We start from the raw sequence: 20196 nt of genomic DNA, 5'->3' as shown, positions 1-20196 counted from the left end.
TAATAAGAAATTGAATTTGACCTGTTGAATGAAAAGTACTAGCAATTTATGTGACATTACATTTTGCCATTGATAGAAGTAAGGTATGATATTTGGCAAGCATCATATTCCGGCCTTTTAATCTTTAGGCTAAAAACAATAAAAAAAAAAAGTCTCTTTCATTCATTTATCAAACCAATTGAGCAAGTAAAAGTGGATAGATAGCATGTCACATAAACTTTCTCTTTAATGTTCATTATTTATTGTGGAGTCAATTGTCAAACTACACTTCAATATCACATTTTCAGAACATGGGAAGATTGTAGATGCATTTTAGTTTTTATAGTTGGGTGTGGTATTAACACTTCCCATGCTAATAAGGTACTATTTTTTTTAATCACTAACAAATAATAATATAAATGACATTGTTGAGGTACTCCAATCTAGGTATAAAATGCTTAGTTCTGTCTCAAAATCTGCGTATACACTATAATAAAATCATTAAATAGAAACTAATTTTAGAAATTAAAAATTATTGGTTTCTATATTAGTTTCTATTATTGATAAATAGTTTCTAAATTGGTATCTAATTAGCTATCAAGGTTTTAACTACCAATTATTTAGATTCTAAATTTGGTAGCTAATTAGATACCAATTTAAAAATTATTTATCAATAATAGAAACTAATTTAGAAATAAAAAAAAATTGTAATCTCTAAAATGATCTCTAATTTAGTCAATATAACAACTAACTATTCTTATTTCTAAAATTGGTTTCTATTCAATAATTTTCTTTTAATTTAGTCAATATACAACATACTATAATACAAAAAATAAGAAAACAACATAATTCATGTCAAGGATATAAGACATGACATCTCCACAAAAGTATGTTGATTCTTTGTTCCTATTCAGTATCTGAGATTAAATCACACTCAACAAAATTCCCTCTCACCCAAATCAGAATCTACCTAAAAAGAAGAAGAAGATCCTTAACCATCAGTAATTTTAAACATTTATATACATTAAAATATCAATCGAAAAAAAATTTGATTTTGAGAATTTATATATTACGATGTACACTCCTCAAGTGATAGAAAAATTTTAAAAAATCTACCATTCTATTATTAAAAAAATCTTATGTCTATGATGATGTAATAAGGTACTATGGTGTTGATCTTTGTCAACTTCATCATGATGTGAAATTTGTGAAGAGAGTGAGAATGGTACCTAATGAATAGAAGAGTGGTTAAGTGTAACATTTTTGCAGCACTAACCTTCCTTTGAATATTACAGATTTTGTTGGCAGATGAGAAGTTCTTTCATTGCACCTCTTTCCTAGTTATACAACAAACACATTTCAAAGGTTTTGAACTAAGGGAACTTTATTAATTAATTCATTAATTGTATTTGTTTATTTCCTTGGAACTCTAACTTCATCATGTTTCAACAAATCCAGCAGATTTTTCTTTACTTTTAAAGTTAACCATAATAATTGTTGCCTTAAAATTGATGATAAGATGCAAGAGAGGATGCAATTCTGTTCCCCATTTTCTCAACTAGTTAATACAACTAAATTTCCTATTTTTTACATCTTTTTTTTAATCACATCATTATTAGTAATATTTTTTAATTTTTTTCTACATACTATATTAATTAAATTAAATATTATTTTAAAAATATCAAAATTAATTTTTAAATTGATATTTTTTTAACTTTAAAATTTAAATAAGTATATCAATTTAAAAATTATTTATTAATAATAAAAATTAATTTAAATATTAACAATTTTTTATTCTATAATAATAAAATTTATTTAATCAATATAACTATTAATTATATTTATCTTTAAAATTAATTTTTATTTAATATTTTTTAATAATGTATTACGTTATAAAGTGACGTGTGTGTTTTTATAAAAGAAATAGTCATGTAACATTGTTGGATAGAAAAATATGAACCTACTTTTCTTTTTCAAGCATATCCTCTTCGATACCAATTTTCAGTAAAAAATTAAAAAACACACACAAAATAATTAAATATCATAAAAGGTTTTGTTGTGAAATAAGAATAGATTACATTATGAGATGAAAATAATTTAGAAACACAAATGAATTAAAAGAAAGAATACATAACTTAAATAATAAGTGATAAATATAATAAATGATGCATGTAAAATAAAAATAGAAACAAGAAAAATGAGTTTTAAATTATGATATTTAATTTAATTAATAGTAATTAATTATTTTTGTATGTAAAATTAGTTCTTATCTAATTCTTACAGTGAATTATAAAATATTGTCCAAAATCATGTGATCATTTCATTCATTTTTAACTTTGTTATACAACGTGGTGAGGAACAAAAGAGTACTTTTCTAATGATCATGTACTTAAGAAATCATATATAAGAAACAAAATATGATGGAAAGAAGAACATAACATTGATTTGAATGTGTATTAGGAAGTAGCTTTGTTTCTGATACCATGGTTGTTTAAATTAGAGAAGACAAGGTCCCTTTATCTTATATATAATATGATATATTATAAGGGAAAAGAACAAAAGGCTTAATCAGTGGTTAGAATGAAAACCCCCCAAAGTCTATATCTTACACAACAAGTCTTGTAGGTTGCCTGTTTTATAGACAATCACTCCAAACATTATTCCTTCAATTCAGCAGAATTACTTTGTGATTGCAGTCACTTTCCTCTAATCAACCCTTTTCTTTACTCATTTTCTAGAGTGAAACATCTTTTACAATTCCAATTTCTCACAGATTTCTCTTGCTCCTTTGCTTCTACTCTCCAACAGTAACACACAAAATCTTCTCTGATCTTCCAACTCACACACAATCTTTCCACTCCATGAAACTTGAATAAATGTTCATGATTAGCCCTTTCTTTTTGCATCCCTCTATATCTGAAAGACTATGAAAAAGGGTCCTTTCTGTTCCTTGTTTTCTGAACTTCTGAATCAAAAGCAACCTCATTTTCAGTCCTTAAAGCCATATTGTTTTTCTGTGCATGTTGTTTTGTTTGCATCTTTTTGTGTGTGTGGGAGGAATCTGTTGTGTTGTGATGTGCTCAGAAACAAGTCCACCCCGTCTCTCTTTCTCCCATGATCTCTCTGAACTACAAGTTTCACCAATGAAACAAGATATTTCTTGTAGAGACACATTGTTGCATGACTCAAATTCTGATTTTGAGTTCAGCACTAGCACCACCAGCCTCAACTTTGAATCATCTTCAGCAGATGAACTTTTCTCCAATGGAGTGATCCTTCCAATTCAGATGCAAGACAAGACCACAGCTAGAAAACTCACTCACCATGTGGAACATCCTCACACAAAACTCCCTCCTCGCCCATGTGTTGACAAAGTGAAGAAAGAAACCATTAGAGAACTCATAGATGTGGCTCCTGATCATGAGAAAAAGCCTCTTTCCAAGTCTTTTTGGGGATTCAACAGAAGCAAGAGTCTGAATCGTGATACAAAGAAGAACATGGTATGCTCTATACCTCTTCTGTCAAGAAGCAACTCAACAGGGTCAGTGCCGAATCCAAAGAAAGTGAGTTCAAACAAGCATAAATCATCATCATCATCATATTCATATTCTGCCTTAAATATGTATCCTATGCAAAAATCTGCTTCAGGGAAGGGTTATGGAGGGTATTATCCCAATGGCCTTAGGATTAACCCTGTCTTGAATGTACCAACTCCTTGTGTTTCAAAGGGAAGTGCAAATCTCTTCAGTTTGGGTTCATTTTTACGCGTTGGTAAGGTTAAGAAGAGCAAGAAGTGATTTGTTCATCTGCTATATCATCATCATGTCATGAAATCATCCTGGTTTATTCTATTATCACAATCATTGTTTGCTATGATCAGACTAAGAAATTGAGAATTAATAAAAGGCTAATTACTAAATGTAATCAATGAAGTTGATGAAGCTATATGAAGATAATGATTAATTATTAGTATTGTAAATTTAAATAATATTGTAACAGATCATGGGTCTTCTGAATGCCATGGCCATGCAGATAAAAGGTCTCCAGCTTGCAGACATAAACAATGGGAATCCATCTTAGTGTTTTGTCCAATTTTGTTTTCTTATGTGATTCCTCCCAATATTTTTTATAAAATCTTTCATTATTAAATATCATCATGAAACTTGACATCTAAGTTAGACTCACACATCAAATAAGAACTATTACCTGTCATCACATCACATGAAAACATTATTATTAAAAAAACAATACAAACAAAATGAGAGATTAGATGATAATCTATATGTTAAAAAAATATATAAATATGTAACCTTTAGCCTTTAGGGGTTTATTCAGACAAACACTGGTTTTTATTTGAGTAATATTTCCTCATCCATTTAACTAACATTTTGTCTCTAATTGCAAATGTATGACAACTAAGGTGACAGTTTCATGGGAAAACAAACAAGTCATTGATGAAACCTTGTGGAAAATTTGGTTTTTGAATTGGTTTTTTCCCTCAACTCACCTAATCATGGACCATCCTACTCCTTTTGTTTATCTAACAAGTCCCATTTTGTCTTAGAGTTGATGTATTTCACATGGAAATATACTGAACCCTTCATGTTTTATGTATTGAACAATAAGAAAGTACTTTGATTCCATTTGGGGAGGTTTCATCAGTTATCTAGTAGTTGAACTTCCAATGAATTTTGTTTCACATTACAAAGCTTAAAGTAAAATAACTAATGATTAAGTTTCACAAATGCACTCTCATAATTCCTGGTGGTTTGCACACTGCTTTAGAAATCATATATATTTACTTTCACAAGTCAAAAAACTTCTATTCATTTACTTTTCTTTTTCCATAATGTGTGGGGTTTGGATTCCCAAAATAATTACCAACATCGATTAATTTGGACCTTTGTAATGAATTTTTAGTTTTTTGGTGGGTACATTTGTAAAGGAAATTGAAGTCAACGGATTGAGGCATTCATGATTATATTAGGTAGTAATAAACAAAGTGAATTATTAGGATAATAGATATTAAATATATGTTGGGAATATTTTAATTTGAGTTAGTTAATTTGTAGAAATTTTTGTTATGTTTGAAATTTTAGAATGAAAATTATTAATTAGAAAGCAATTTTTGAGAAAAAAAAATATTAGCTTTTATATTAACTAAATTAGATAATAAAAAAATTATTGATTTTTAAATTAATTTTTATTATTGATAAATAGTTTCTAAATTGGTATCTAATTAGCTACTAAGTTTTAGTTATCAATTATTTAGATTTTAAAATTAGTATCTAAAACTTTGATATTTAATTAGATATCAATTTAAAAATCATTTATCAATAATATAAACTAATTTAAATACCAATAATTTTTTTAATTTCTAAAATAGTATTTAATGTTAATATAACATCTAGTTATTTTTTGTCTTTAATATTGGTTTCTATTTAATAATTTTCTTGTTGTGGATATAGTTAAAGATAAAATAAAGATTTGATATTGTATTTTCAAAATTGTTATTTCCTATTACATCGATCGTTTTTGTAAGTGTTAATCACTCCATCAACTAATTGAGTTATTTTATTTGGTTACATTTGTATTCTAGATAATATATATTACTCTTCTAAAAATAGCCAGAATGAAATTCAGTTTTAACTCTTTTTAAGGTTGGAAAAGATTAATGAATTGTGAAATTACTCTTTTTCAGTTTTAGCATCAATGTCCTCTGACAATTTTCAATTCTTATACTAATTCAATTGGGTAGATGTTGACATTAAGTTCGAAAATCAATAAGGATTGTTCATAGATATTAGGAAATTCACTTTAAGAATCAAAGTTAGATACAAAAACAATGATTACAAGACGATTCTAGGATTGCTTCAAATTTGAAATTGGTTTTCTTTATCCTTCTTAACTTAACTTTTTAAGGTTCATCTTAATTTAAAATTGGTAATTTCGATACCTCCTAAACTCTATCAAACTCATTTCTACAAAAATTAAATGTTAATTTTAGTGATTTAATAATTGAATTGAAAGCTTTTATGAAGCAAGTTTATCAGTTAAATTATTTTATCATAGAAGATTTTCAACATAAATAATTAGTGATTGTGTGATAAAACATGTCCATGCAGTACGGAAATATCTGCATTCCAAATTTTCTCCATTATTATGATTTTTTTTTTCTTGCTATAAAAAAAATCTTAACATTGGAGATCTTAGCTTATTGAAGCAGATTCACGCAGTGACTACAGAAAGATTAGGCTCAATAAATTTTACCACCAACACCATTCGAAATTCTGCTAAGAGAATATCGAACTTGCTCTGTGATGAATGAACAAAAAACCTGATGTCTCCAACATTTGAGCAAAAATGGAAGATTTACTACAACAAACCAAAAGGACTTTTCACTATTTTAATGAGTAAGTATGGATTACATAAACAATTGACAAGTGAAAAACTGTTTTATACAGGATAACAAAATTCTTACAATTTAGTGGGGAATAGATTATCTTCAAAGAAGTGAAAAGAAGTTGATTCATACAATCTGCCAGCTACAACATTCAGACAACTACAACTGATGGCAAAGTTCCAAAATTTCATGACTATTGAGTTAAACCTTTCATTTACACATGGAATTTACCATTATTTATGTCACAACACATGGGAAGTCAGCGAGCAAAAATATTTGGATCATCCATTCAGAATCAGAACAGAACCATGCTTAGCCAGCCCCTGCAGAACACAGCCATTTACCCATGAATTCCAGTTGAAGACCAAATTGAAATTCATGTCTGCAGTTACACTGATAGTGAAAAGAAGAACTATCACCAAAATTTACCTCATTCAGGAACATCTGTCACTTTGTATGACTCTGCACTGACCTCAGCCAGCCATAAGCCAGGAAAAAGTGTCTGCAATAAATTGAACCACAAAAACAACATAAGTAACACAAATTCACAACACTGAAACAAAATTAAAAAAATCAACTAATATACACTTTCATCTAATCACAAACATTATGGTAAGTTTGCTGACTATTACAACTTGTGACTTCCTTAAAACTCAGGCTTTCTCCATTATCTTTAATCACAGATTGACATGAATGTGGTGGTAATGGTAAGTGTTTCCAACCAGCCCTCAACCAGACAAGTCACAGATTCATGACATCAAAACAAGGCCATAACATGTGTCCTTCCAAGGACCCCATTCTGCCTTGGGCATAGTCACACATCCTTTGTGCATGCTAACTATCTTGCTGCGTGGGCCCCTGATTTGCAGTAACTGCCAACTGTTTTTAACAGTTTTTCCTGCACATTCACCATGTATAACACCTTCTGGTTTGCATCTAACATTCATTCTCACTCTTTTCTAGCAGTTTTTGATCTGTATTCAGCATTGAACATAAGGAATCCCATACCCAAAATCCTTCTTTTCAACTTCTTTCACTGACTTCCATAATAAATAGCTAAATACCTTAAAAGTCAGGTTTTTTATACTGTTATCCATTTAAACAGAACACCAAGTATGGTAAATTTGTTCTCTTTAAAATTACCTTAAAAGTCCTGAACGATTTCTAATTGGTTTGTTCAACAACAGCATAAAAGTTCTCGAAATGAAAATGCATGGCATGCCAATTAAGCTAAGAAAAACCAACAAAACATGAGAACCTTAAAACAAGATATGATTTCATGGATCACACAATCCAACCTCCAAATTGTTGCTAGTTAGTTACTTGAATCAACTCACATTCAATTGCCTCTGCACAATCCTGGGCCTCTTCCTGGGCCTTCTGGGGGGCCTAGTTCCAACCAAGGCCCAGAAATCCTGCTCCACATCCTCTTTAGAGAGGGAAACAGAAAACTTAACTCTCTCATTCCCCGTCACCACCATCTTCTTCTTCTCCTTCACCGGCGGCAAAGAACAACACCCCACATCGAAAAACCGTCGCTCCTCTTCGTTCTGTGGTGCCTTGCACGCAGCTCTTCTCGTCCTCAAATTCCAAGGCATCATGGCATTGGTGGCCACGCCACTAGCTTCTTCTCTGAGTCCCCCCAAGAAAACGGCGTCGCCGTCGTTCATTTTGCGCTTGTTGGTGACTCGAGCGACGTCGTTCTGAGGCGCGTCGAATCTCGAGGATCGGCGATCGAGGTCGGCGTTGACGCAGCGAAGTAACCGTTGGGTGCCCCATTTCAAACAGGGCAACGAGAAGTTGTGCAGTGGCTTCGATCTTTCGGGTCCCGTGGCCATCGACGAAACGATGATCACACTGAAGAAAAAACTGAACTTTTCGATTCCTCGTTGAGTTTTTCTTCTTGGTGTACCTGTGTGTCTGTGAAGTTTTATGGGTTCTTTTTTTTTCTGTGTGGTGTGTTTCAAGCTGTTTTTTTGGGCTTGAGGAAAGAATGAATGATGGGGTTGAATTTGAATTGAATTTGCAGAGAGAATGAAGGTTTGAATGATTTGAGAATTGAGAATTGAAGATGGAGAATGAGTTGATTTGTTTGTTGTGTTATGTATGCATTATTATGATTACGAATATGAAAGCGTGAACGAATGACAGAGACAGACACAACAGAGACACGAGAGAGAGAGAGAGAAAGGTTCAGACCAGATTAAGATTAACATTAAAATTAACATTAAGATTAACGTTGCATAAACTAAATATTTTATTTCCCGATTCTAATTAACCCAACTTGCCATTCATCTCCAATTTTTTTTAAGGACGTGGATTAATAAATAGATGGATTTCGTTATAATTTATGAAAGTGCATATCAATGATATTGAACTTGTGTTTTTATATAAATATTTTATTAGTTTAATCAACATAAACTATTAGTATAAAGGTTTTAATACTCAACTGATGAGAAATTACCTTTTTGTGTCTTTTATGATGATTGAATTAACTATATATATTAGAATTTGTAAATGAATGATGGAATAAAAAAATGAAATGGAAATATTATATTATTCATTCATATTTTTACTCTTAATATTGCAATCTGTATATAATATTTGTTATCATTTTGATTTCCTTACAACTATTTTTAGCGGTGTTTGAAAAATCTAAGAGGTATCTTTAGCAAAGAGTAATTGAAAAGTTAGCAAAAGTGATTAAATTAACTTATTAAATAATAAATGTCTAGAAAGATAATCTATTCAAGTGAATTATAAATATAAAGTAATGTGATAAATATGCTTATATAATATGTTTTTAATATTAGTTTTAATTCTATTTTACATATTTCGGGATAATGTTAGTTTTAGTTTTTGCGCTCGTGCATTTTTTCATATAAAGATTAATGATTTTAATTATATTTTTATCAAAATATTTCTATTTCAGCATAAAATAAAATAAAAAAATCACTTAAGACATCGACACTTTCTTTATGTTGATTGATATGATAGTATATTGCTATCTAGTGTAAAAAAAGGTATAGTAAATTTTTTAAAGGTGGAATTAAAATAAAATATAAAAAGTTATGAATTAAAGTATTAATGGTTCAAAAAAATCTACAAGCTATTAAAAATATTTTTTTTTTACTAAATACTTACGATATGATTAAACACGAGCTTTTCAAACTAAAGAAAACTAGGAATTAATTGAAAACGCTAGCCTAAACTACCTTTTTTTAAATGAATTAATATTCTTTTAGAAATTGGCTGTCTATGTAACTGTTATTAAAAAAATGCATGCTTTTAATTAACAGGGCGATACTTTTTCATGGTGATTTTGACAGAAAAGAAACAGAAGATAAATTGAAAAACAAAGACTTTTCAATGGTTTATCTTAAATGGTATATCCATGTTGAATACCGTATTAGACTTCGACACTCGTGAGATAAATATCAATGAAGAATCCAATTCAAAAATATTTATTAAATTTTTGATATTTTTAACACACCGTTCCAACACAATTATTTTAAAAAAAATACATTAATTTTTAATATGTTTATAAAATAAGAAACAAATCTTTTTGAAACAACAATAAAAAAACATTTTAAAAAAATAAAATAAAATATATTTATACACATAAATTTTTATTATATAATATATGGATATCTTATATCCTAGAGAAATTATACATAGGACAGGTTCAGAGTAGATGCTAAGGTTTCGTTTGGTAGTTGACACGAAAGAAGTTTAGTATATTTTATGATTGGGTGGTTTGAAAAGGATATGCAAACTGCTATTCAAAATAATGGCCGTTACAAGTGTGCAAAAGTAATAATATAACATCTTACACGCGATGACTACACTGAGATTTCAATTCCTGCTCTGGTTCGCCCATCACTATCTAAATTGATAGAGTCACCACAGTTGTGCTCAAAATGATATGGTGTTGTTTATTAAGCCCGCCCCATAAAATCATATGGTATATATCGTCACATTAAAAAAAATTAAAAAATCTAACAGAATCTGACATGACTCAATTACTCTAGCTTCACTCAGGGTGTGTAAGAAACGCTAGTGCGCACTTAAATGAACTTTACCTAGAAATAGAAGAAGCAGAAAAGTGGAAAAGGTAAAGAATCCACAGCAAAAAGTTTGGCAGAAAGCTTATCTATACATGACAACTATGGAATTGATTTGGTGCTTCTATCTATTTCCGGCTTACGAGAAGATAAGTTAACTCATGAGAGGCCTCCGTGCAAGTGTCTTGCATTGGTATAAAAGGGAATGTAACCAGTTTTCTGGTTGGGGGAAAATTGGATGGGCTATACAGATATTTACACACTCTGAACTTCCATGGTAAAAGATAAGCACGCTAAATGCAGCTAGAATTTGTTGCCTCACTCTTGATTACCCGGGTATTGTATGAGCCACAAGATCCACATTTGTGATATAGCCAGTGGAAGCGTGAAGTGGCCTTTCGGTCACAGTCATGGCAGAGTATATCCTGCACCGTAATTGTGAAAATGAGTAAAAAAAATGAACTAGAGAACTCACCGCAATAACTTTTGAGAGGGAATTTAAGGTGCCAGTAATATAGCATGGACCAAATAAATATTTAAGGAGAGACAGAGACAGAAGTAATACCTGATAGCGGTCCCGGTACTCTTCAGGAAGCTCCTCAGCGGCCAATAAAGCATCGAGCATACCAAAGTAAACCTGGGTAGGTAAGAAACAGCTTAGTATTGCATGCGAAGAAATTTAAAGCACTTCACTTTTCAATACACATGGCTTTTGACTTAATATTTATATCTCAATACCCAACCGAGAATAGAAGTGGACCCACAACAAATGGTTCACAAAGCCCTCGCTCGATCACAACTTAAACAGTGAGATAAGACAAAAATTAACTTTCTATAGTTACCTCTTTAGTTAATCATACCGCAAAGACTACAAGGTATTGAGACTTAACAGAGCATTGTAATTATAATTTCTTTTCAATAAATCTTTTAATCAAGTGCCAATGGGATAGTAGTTACATATACACTCTTCAATTATCTCAAATTCCTAATAGTGTGTCAACACATTCATAAAATGAAATTGTTCAGGATCAATAAATGTAATAAATGTATAGAACTATATGTATATCAACAAAACAACTTTGCAGTATTCGACTTCATAGTAAATATAAAAAAAAGAATATTCTTACCGCCATATCTCCCAATGATTTGCTGCAGATTGGACACGTGTAGTGACTACAAGTGTATGCCTAACATTTTACAACAAAGTATAAGAATGAATCCAAAACCTTCTTTCAGACTACTTCATTCGAAGAAGAGACAAGAGAAATGATTCAAATGCAGATTTTCTCAGTTTTGTTTTTCCTTTCAAGCCTGCCATTACTTAACCCTCGAATGAACACGACATACCTGAAAGCAAGATGAATGCATGTAATGCCCACATGGTAAAGCTCTCACTGTTGCGCTTGATGTGAACAAGTCATCACAGCAAATTGGGCAGTTCATTTCTAAACCTTTCTCCAGGCACTTATGAGAGGCTGATTTTATCCCCAGGCAACAATTGCATTTCATACAATGAAAATAATCAATTCCAAGCCCTTGTCCAACACGGCATATATTGCAAAATGGGCAGTGATAAACATTCCTGAAAAAGAATGATGCAAGGTTTACAACCAAAAAGGTACAACAAAAGTTAAAATTAATAAACTACCAAAGTTGACAGGTTATTAATTAATTAGATCGTACATGACATCTGTTTCCAAGTGTTTCTTGCTAAGATAATCATATAACATTAAACCTACCAAGAAAATAGAGAACTATCAACAGAAAAGAAAATGAATGTAACAACTTCCCAATCTCTCAATACATATGTTAAAGAATACATATTTTTCAAACCTGTCAGAACATTCTCCATCTCTTTCCAAAAGAGATGATTTTGCTACTCTAAGTGTATGGATCTGGCCTTGCATTACTTCAACCATTTAATAAGTTCTCAATGTTTTGTATATCTTCTTTGTAACATGCATAACTTTTTAAGTGTAGCTATGATAGAATGGTGGATTGGAACTACCGATTGCCCATAAGTACAAAGTTGTTATTCTATGTCCTAATGCAATTAACTGTGAGACTCAAGGTACCTTGGCCCATGCCATAGATCTCAAAGACATCCATTGCAATCACTGAGACAAATAAGGGCATATTAAGACACTGATGTTCTGGAGCATAATTTTTTAGATAGGCAAGTGTTGTTATATGATAGTTATTGTAGGCGGGGAACATAATTAAGAAAAGAAGTATGTTGGGAAATAATAATATAAGTTCAACCAAGAGAAGGATTAACGATTAACCAAGATTCTGCCAACTTCAGAAAGTAAGTTCCAACTATTAGCCCATTAATAGGCAAGTATAGAAAGACAGTAAGAAGGAAAAAGCAGGCAAGGAGCTCGTAGTTCACATGACAGCTAGAATGATAATTACAGTGGTGTGCTTTTGATATCATGGATTCTGTTCTGGCCCTGACCCCTTTCTTAGGCCTATAACTAAGGCCTCTTTCTGTAACCAAAAAACAAAAGAAAACAACAGTTTTCTACTAAATCTATTGATTTCTAAAGAACCAAAAAGTACCTTTCATCATCAAAGAATTTGCAAATGTTGCAATAGTACTTCGCCATTGTAAGTCCATCACATGAAGGAGATATGCATACAGACCCAACAGGCTGTATAGTAAGGCACCGCATACACATCATTTCCATTGTTGCTTTTCTGTAATCATTAAACAGATATTAAGAAATACATTCCATTACTAAATATTAAGAAATCCTGAGAAAAATATACCTATCCATTGAGTGGTCGCTTGCATTGTCATGACAAAATCTGCAAGTAAATAACTTGCCACAACAAGCAGCTCGAAGCTTGCAATTTCGCTTATAGTGCTCACAACCAAATATTTGTTTCTCTGGGTCCCGAAAAGATGGTGAGCATCCTTCTATTTGTTTACTGGATGATTCCCCAGATGGAGCCTTAGGTAACTTCTGTTGGGCAGCTATCCAGCGACTACAGTAAATAAATAGCTAATCAACAAAAGCTTGAAGAAGACAATATGTAAACTACTATGAAATGAACATGCAATTTATTATGTTGTAATTATATGAAACGAGGGAATTAGGATAATTGGAACAAACCTTGTCATTAGATTCTGCACAAGATATGCCTTTCTCCTTGGATCAAGAGTTGAGTCACGATAGACCTTCCGGATTTCTGACTCAAGTTCATTCTGATTCATCCGGAAAATGTCTTTCCAACCTGGCTTGAACATCTGATCATTCAGGTTCAAGCTTTCCTGATAATCACCACCTAGAACAAAACTATAACATGTTATACTTTACATATTCCTTCTGCAATTTCCATGGGATTATAAAAGAAACTCAGAATAAAAACCTCTTTGAGAAGTGCTACGCTCGGAAGCTTCTGCCTGTGTTGTAGATACAGGACTTTCTTTCAAGCATTCATTTAGCCATTCATTGAACATGGTGTTTTTGGTTGCCTGTTTCCATGTGTCCATCATTTTGCTCTGTTCATCCTGTGTAAGCGCAGAAGTTACCCATGGTAACATTGATTGGAGAACTTCAGCACCTGTAGTTCCAATTATCCGGCCAACTATCTTATCTTGTTCTTCCACAGTGAAATGCTTTCCAAACAGTGGCCAGAGCTCAAGCTCTTCTCTAAAAATATGCTGATCCAGGGTTACTCTAATAGATTTGCACATCCCTTGAAGCTTAGTTGCAAGCTCGTTGTACTTTTTGATATTATCCCTATCATTGGCGTCAGGAATTGCAAAACTATTTTCACTTAAATCTGCTGACATAGGGGTTCTCACCAAGACTTCATGAAGGACAGAAAGTTCAGAAAGAACACAGGAAATATCTTCAAATAATTTTTCCTCCTGCTTATGATCCAGGGTATAAGAGTGGCTGACATTATGAAGTGCCTCTTTGGATTCGAGTGCAGGAAATACTATATCATCTTCAGCATTACTATGAGCTCTATATAAACCCCACAAAAGCCGGAATCTTCCACTAAATTGCCGAATAATTGTTTCATCACCATCAGAAAGCTTTCCAGATTCAATGTCTAAATACTCCAAGTCTTTGCGTATGGCTTTATGGAATTTAAATATGGTATCAATTGGTCTTTCTGTAGAGCCAACATCACTTGAGCTGTTGTCAGTTTCCCATATGAAAAGACTAGAATTAATGGACGGGGCAGAAGCAGTGAAGGACAAAGAGCGTAAGGACTTGGTTGTAGTGAGTGAACCCAGCCCCAAATTGTTCCTGCTGACTCCTAAAGCTGGCACACAACAAGACCGCGAACTACAACATTGTTTCTGAGTACTTTCACTTTCTGAAATTTCAAAGACATCTTCATTGTGCACCTGCTGTATGTTTCGCTTGACTGATCTTTGTTGGGTCCCATCTGATTCAGCTAATATTGAGCAATCTCTATCAGACAATGCAGAAGCAGGACAGGAAGATTGAACAATATTTTCTTCAATATCAGTAATTCGCTGGGCAGGACAGCAGCCTGACACACTAGAAGACAAACACAGACCATCTTTACGAGCTGTGCAAGCCCAACCACAGAAAAGTGTGAGTAGAGCAGTATCTATTGATGGAGCTGGAAAAAATTGAAAAATAGTCAAATATAGAAGACAACTAAATATCTTAAAAATATATTTTCTTTCAGAAAGAAGCAAAATACCTGCCAATTGCATGTTTTTCAAAAACATCTGTGCTTCATCTTCAGTTAATGAACTAGTCAACCATGGCAGGACACGCTCAATCAACTTCAATGGCATCATGCATAAGCTTTGATAGAGAAGTTCACGTTGCCTTTTGAAGCTAAAGTGCTTCCGTGCAAGAGGAAGAACCTACAGAAATGAGGAATTAGGCACATGGAAAAAATACATTAAAAAGTAGCTTGAAAAGGCTATTATTTTGGGAAATGCTTCCTATATATGCCCAACTTTGGATTAAGAAGTAGAGAACTCCCCTTCCTGAGTCATACATTTCCATCAAACTAACAACAATAACAATAATAATTAGGTAATACAACAAACGCTCATAGTTATCAACCTTTGATGAGCTACGATTTAACTTCTGCAAATAGGACAAAAATTCCCCCCCAAGCAACTTACTAATCATCCTATTGTAATACTAACACATACGCATCTCGCTTGAGGAGCTCTTGAGAAAAATTATTTCATCACAAACGAAGAATTACCTGAACTTCTTCATTATGGAAATGCCTCTGTATTGTTTCCAATATATGATCAGCATGTGAACACAATGTTGAATAAAATTCAGTTTCTGAACTAGATGTTGCTCCTTCACTTTGAATACTTTCAATTAAAGAACGGAACTCATTAAATTGGCTTTCTTCTTCAGCATGCTCTTTACTGAAAGAAAACTTTCCATCTACTGCTGGAAAAATAACCTTGTCCTCAGCAATACTGCATCCATATAAATAAACAATTAACATTCCTTGTACATTCTAAGTCTACATAAAGAATGAAGTATAGAGGATATCATTTAAGAATGTAGCATACCTTTGGTTTGACAGTCATTCTGACACTCTATATACTATAGTAGATCATAAGATCCTCTTGTAAATATTACTACAACTACATTCCATGACACCTTATTTCTTACCCATTCATTATAGTGGTCACAGACTTCTAACCAGACAAATAATGCAGTATAGAGGATAACTTTCAGATAGCACCACAAATTAATCTTTTATGATAATTGTTTGGTCAATCACATTAAAAATTACTCCAACCATATTCAATGACACCTTATTTCTTACCCATTCATTGTAGTGTCATGTACTTCTAGCACTACATAAGAAATGTAGCACAAAAGATAGATTTTAAGATAGTTATCACACATGTATCTTTTATGACAATTGTTTTGTCAATCAAACATGCTACGTCACAAGAGTTCCTCTGATAGAAAAATACTATGCTGCATTCCATGAAAGTTTGTTGACAACTGTTATTCACTTCTTTAAGATGGACATTTTCCTTTTCTTATTCATTTAGTATTACTAATAATCTCATAAAAGCTAGTCCAGATACTTAGGATATACATACACAGACTAACTTCTGCAAGTGAAGTGGTTGTTCACACAATTTGAACCTGGAAGTGTAAAAAATAATTAAAATAATTAAAATGATACCTGTGAAATATGCAAACTTCAGCAATGAATTGCAACCTTTCATTGAAAGCTGACAGGTTAGTAAAATCTCCAGAGAGTTGTATCTTTCTGGTCTGTGCTGCTATCTCATTTAACTCTTTCTTTATCGCATTATGCCAGAACAATATTTCATCTATAGGATGTGTTGTCATGGTATCAGAAACATCTATGATACACGTAGAATATTTCCTTTTCCCAGTTGCTGTGGGCTCACATACACATTTTATTTTCCCATTCTGATGGGTTGAAGGATTACGACTACATCGCACCTGAGAATGATCTACACAATTTTCAACTGTGTTGTTAGCACGACTTCTCCCTTCCATCCAGGTGAAAATAACCTTCAATAAGCAAGAATTTAATCAGATACATTACCATGAAAATCAAATGTACAAAAATCTTGTTCAATGCATAATGTAGCATTGAGAAGAAAAGAACAAGATGTAAAACAGTACACAAAACTACACCTTTTGAAGAAGCTTTTCCTCTGGAACTATCTTACTTAAGCACTTCCGCAAATCCTGAGATTCATCAGGTGATATAGATGTTGAGAGCCACGGAAGAAATTTTGTCATCATATTCACTGGAATACTACAGAGAAACTGCCAAACTAAAGAGGCCTGTTCCTCAAGGGAGAACTTCTCAAGAAGCAGTGGAAATACCTGATATCATCCAACGAGCAAAAATATCATATAAATCACTACTGCAACAAGATTTTCAGCCATTTAAATGAAGGGTGTGACTGTGAACCATTTATGATATTGGTTTGTAAACTTCCTTAAGATCGACAGTCAGACATGAACATATCTAAGCATGCTTGTTTGAATCTTCTAGTTGATAACCTCATACACATGCACAAATTTTAAAATTTTATCATGAACATTCACAAATCTGCATGCATGTTTTTCTCCTAAATGGTATTTCCATGTCAACAAATAAAACAAAGTAATGAAATATAGTCTGAATTCTGTCAAATGACAGGCACTTTTTTTTTTCTAGACAGAAGATATGAAGTTATTAAAGTCGTAAACTGTGTAATCCAATCACAGCAATGAACGTCATAGAAGCAAAATCTGTTATTGCTAACATTAGAGACAGCATCTGATAAGTCTATTGTTGCCAGAAAATTTATACTAATGAATGATTACCAATTTTTAATTATTATTAACTAGCTTAAGACCTCATGGTTGGGTTAAGAGTAATAACCAGAATATTTAACCCATCAAGTAAGCAAAAGTATGCATAAAATAGGGAAAATATAATTGCTATAGCTACAGCACTTAGGATTCGGCGCCTACCCTGAAATAACCAAATAGTAAATAATAGGCCTTTTAGTTTGTATGGAGGAAAAAACAAAGTCCATCTTTCTGATATCTTAAACGTTGCCTTTATCTCTTAATCAGAGTTCAAGTGGAAATCAAGGAAAGAATTATTCATCAAACTTATACCTGCTCCTCCTCCTTAGCCATGTGTTGACTAACTGATGTCTGCAGAGCTCCTGTGCAGGATGCTAACTCCTTTGGGAAACTTTCAACATTATGGATGGAAGAGTTTAACAGCTCAAATAGATGTTCAAAAATTTCACTTTCACCCTGGTGTTCAAGGGAATATGTTTGTGCTACATTCTTTACCCGTATATCTAGAGCTGGGAAAATCACCTACAATCGAGAACAGATTTTCCTCAGAATGTTTGAACACAGCAGAAAAGCAGCAAATATTAATCAATATTAATAGAAAAATGGTACTGGTTTGAGAAAAGGATTCCTCGTGGGAAACATGTAGCATACAGCCTTAAAATCACAAAAAGGCAGCCATTGGACTCTATCAAGAAGTCTATAGGATGTTCTGAAAAAGGTAAATCAAACACAGTCCACAGCATCTTCGTCCAAATATTTTTAAAAAATATAGTAAATCCGTGCAACAGGTGTGACCAAACATTTTAGTCACCTAGCCCAGTCATTTCACATCCACCACACTAGAATGGAATTAATTTATGTGCTGCTAGCTGATCACTACTGGGTAACGACAATTATTAACCGTCATATAAAAGCTCAATTCAGTCATGAATCAGAATACATTCTCTTAAACCTAATTACAGCTATTTAGTGACAGCCGCATAGTTCAACCCCCACCGCCGTTAACTGCATAATCACTATACATAGCTCAACAACCATAGCGACATGGACGGTTGAACTGATTTACGATCTTTGTAGAGGATAAAGAAAAAGCAAAGGCGTTGGGAATCATATTCGGATTCCATAATCTACATATAATTATACATCTAGTTCATGTTTTTAAAATCAAAATGCGGAAAAAAGTAACGAGAATAACAAAAAGACTATATATAATTATACGTTTGCACTGAAACTTAAATTAAAGCTATCAAACATCAACCATCATTTTCAACACTATTCACGGAGACAAACTCGATTATTCAATCGAACAAGGAACGAAAAAAATCAAATTAAGAACAAAAAGTAAGGAATAACAACGGTTCCGAAACTTGCACCTCATCCTCAGCATTGGAGTGGTGTTTGTACATCGATCTGAGGAACTGGTAGCGTTGGAAGAGGGGCTGGATGTCGGAGCAGTTTCCGGTGGCGAACGCCATCGCCAATCGGTGCAGCGCGTCGAGCTCGTTCCGAATCGCCTTATGGAAGAACGAGAATATCAGAATTGGCGATTCCGACAGCGACCGGCCGAAGCCGCCGCCGCCATTGGCGGAGGAATCCACCTTGCTCACCGGATTCGCCAGCACCGCCACTCCGCCGCCGCCGTCCATGTGCTGCAGTCCCGTCAGCGGCGTCGCCATCCGCTTCTAATTTTTTCTCCTCCGTCGGTAAATTTTCTCGCGGCTCAATTTTCCGGGAAGGTCCTCTCTCCCTAGGTCTGCAGGGCGCGTCGGTTCGCGAGATTTGTTAGTTGGAAATGGAGTGTGCGCGTGAGCGCGTGCGTGAGGGAGAGAGAGAGGTGGGTTATTTTGATTGCAGGAGTTAAGAGTAACGTTCTTTTCGTGTCGTTGCTGTTTCGTTCTATTCTAACTTCTCAGCGGAGAAGAAGGGGTTGTTTGGTTAGTGCGATAAGATTAAAAAACCTGCGAGGTTGGTGTATTCTGACTGACTGAGGTATATCATCATGTTTATATACTTCAGTCATCGCCACGTGGCTACAATGCGCCACGTAGGATGCTGATGTCAAACGAGGGTTACGAGTCACGACGAGAGTATTTTGGATTGCTTCTTCGTCTTTGCATTTTCTTCTTACTTCGTCGTACCTCTTACTATATTTTATTATTTCTTTTAGCTTTGATGTCATCTATGTTTTTCTATTCTAATTTATTAAATTTAAATATTCCCTTTTTTCTTAAAAACTTAATTAGAATGAGCTCTTTTTTATTTATTTTTCTTTAAAAATATATTGCATTTGCTATTTCTGCAATGAATATGAGGCTTTTTAGACCTTGTGTTTCTGAAAATTCGATTTAGTAAGTTTTTCATTTACTTGAAAAATGTGAGACTCTATTTTTCTCTAACCAAAAATAACTTTTACAGCGATAAA

At 33.1% G+C, this 20196-nt stretch overlaps 3 protein-coding genes across 5 annotated transcripts; 1 reads left to right on the top strand and 2 right to left on the bottom strand.

The window, feature by feature from the left end:
- The first annotated feature begins 2544 nt into the window (after window positions 1-2544).
- LOC137838005 (uncharacterized) lies at window positions 2545-3793 on the top strand. Its single transcript, XM_068647202.1, has one exon. It carries the CDS (start codon window positions 3000-3002, stop codon window positions 3774-3776), a length of 777 nt encoding a protein of 258 aa, XP_068503303.1. The 5' UTR covers window positions 2545-2999; the 3' UTR covers window positions 3777-3793.
- Window positions 3794-6350: 2557 nt separating this feature from the next.
- LOC137838002 (uncharacterized) lies at window positions 6351-8648 on the bottom strand. The gene is made up of 3 exons (XM_068647201.1): window positions 7720-8648; window positions 6812-6884; window positions 6351-6705 (listed from the first exon to the last, which is right to left on the bottom strand). Exons 1-2 carry the CDS (start codon window positions 8218-8220, stop codon window positions 6813-6815), a joined length of 573 nt encoding a protein of 190 aa, XP_068503302.1. The 5' UTR covers window positions 8221-8648; the 3' UTR covers window positions 6351-6705; window position 6812.
- Window positions 8649-10291: 1643 nt separating this feature from the next.
- LOC137838001 (zinc finger protein BRUTUS-like) lies at window positions 10292-19753 on the bottom strand. 3 transcript variants are annotated; one of them, XM_068647200.1, is made up of 14 exons: window positions 19148-19753; window positions 18087-18296; window positions 17106-17300; window positions 16621-16979; window positions 15664-15892; window positions 15142-15310; window positions 13822-15057; window positions 13566-13737; window positions 13219-13437; window positions 13009-13146; window positions 11794-12028; window positions 11574-11633; window positions 11012-11083; window positions 10292-10871 (listed from the first exon to the last, which is right to left on the bottom strand). In XM_068647200.1, exons 1-14 carry the CDS (start codon window positions 19448-19450, stop codon window positions 10740-10742), a joined length of 3729 nt encoding a protein of 1242 aa, XP_068503301.1. In that variant the 5' UTR covers window positions 19451-19753; the 3' UTR covers window positions 10292-10739. The 3 variants fall into 3 exon arrangements, 2 of the variants coding, with proteins under 2 accessions (XP_068503301.1, XP_068503300.1); XM_068647199.1 differs by having other exon boundaries at window positions 13822-15310; window positions 19148-19752; XR_011085542.1 differs by lacking the exons at window positions 10292-10871; window positions 11012-11083; window positions 11574-11633; window positions 11794-12028 and adding an exon at window positions 12522-12563 and having other exon boundaries at window positions 12862-13146.
- Window positions 19754-20196: the final 443 nt, after the last annotated feature.

The sequence above is a fragment of the Phaseolus vulgaris genome, chromosome 4 (genome assembly GCF_000499845.2).
Source record: "Phaseolus vulgaris cultivar G19833 chromosome 4, P. vulgaris v2.0, whole genome shotgun sequence".
NCBI classification, from domain to species: domain Eukaryota; kingdom Viridiplantae; phylum Streptophyta; class Magnoliopsida; order Fabales; family Fabaceae; genus Phaseolus; species Phaseolus vulgaris.
Note: the sequence above shows the minus strand (reverse complement) of the source record. Positions and strands in the feature narration are given on the sequence as shown.

Bases quoted from the DNA above. Each gene is read 5' to 3' on its own strand.
- LOC137838002 (XM_068647201.1), bottom strand. From the start codon at position 8,220: ATGGCCACGGGACCCGAAAGATCGAAGCCACTGCACAACTTCTCGTTG. The intron at 6,885-7,719 runs GTGAGTTGATTC...AATTTATTGCAG, and splicing joins TTGTGCAGAGGCAATTGAAT to ACACTTTTTCCTGGCTTATG.
- LOC137838001 (XM_068647199.1), bottom strand. From the start codon at position 19,450: ATGGCGACGCCGCTGACGGGACTGCAGCACATGGACGGCGGCGGCGGA. The intron at 18,297-19,147 runs GTGCAAGTTTCG...TCTCGATTGTAG, and splicing joins ACTCCAATGCTGAGGATGAG to GTGATTTTCCCAGCTCTAGA. The intron at 15,311-15,663 runs GTAATTCTTCGT...TCATTTCTGTAG, and splicing joins TCCATAATGAAGAAGTTCAG to GTTCTTCCTCTTGCACGGAA.
- LOC137838005 (XM_068647202.1), top strand. From the start codon at position 3,000: ATGTTGTTTTGTTTGCATCTTTTTGTGTGTGTGGGAGGAATCTGTTGT.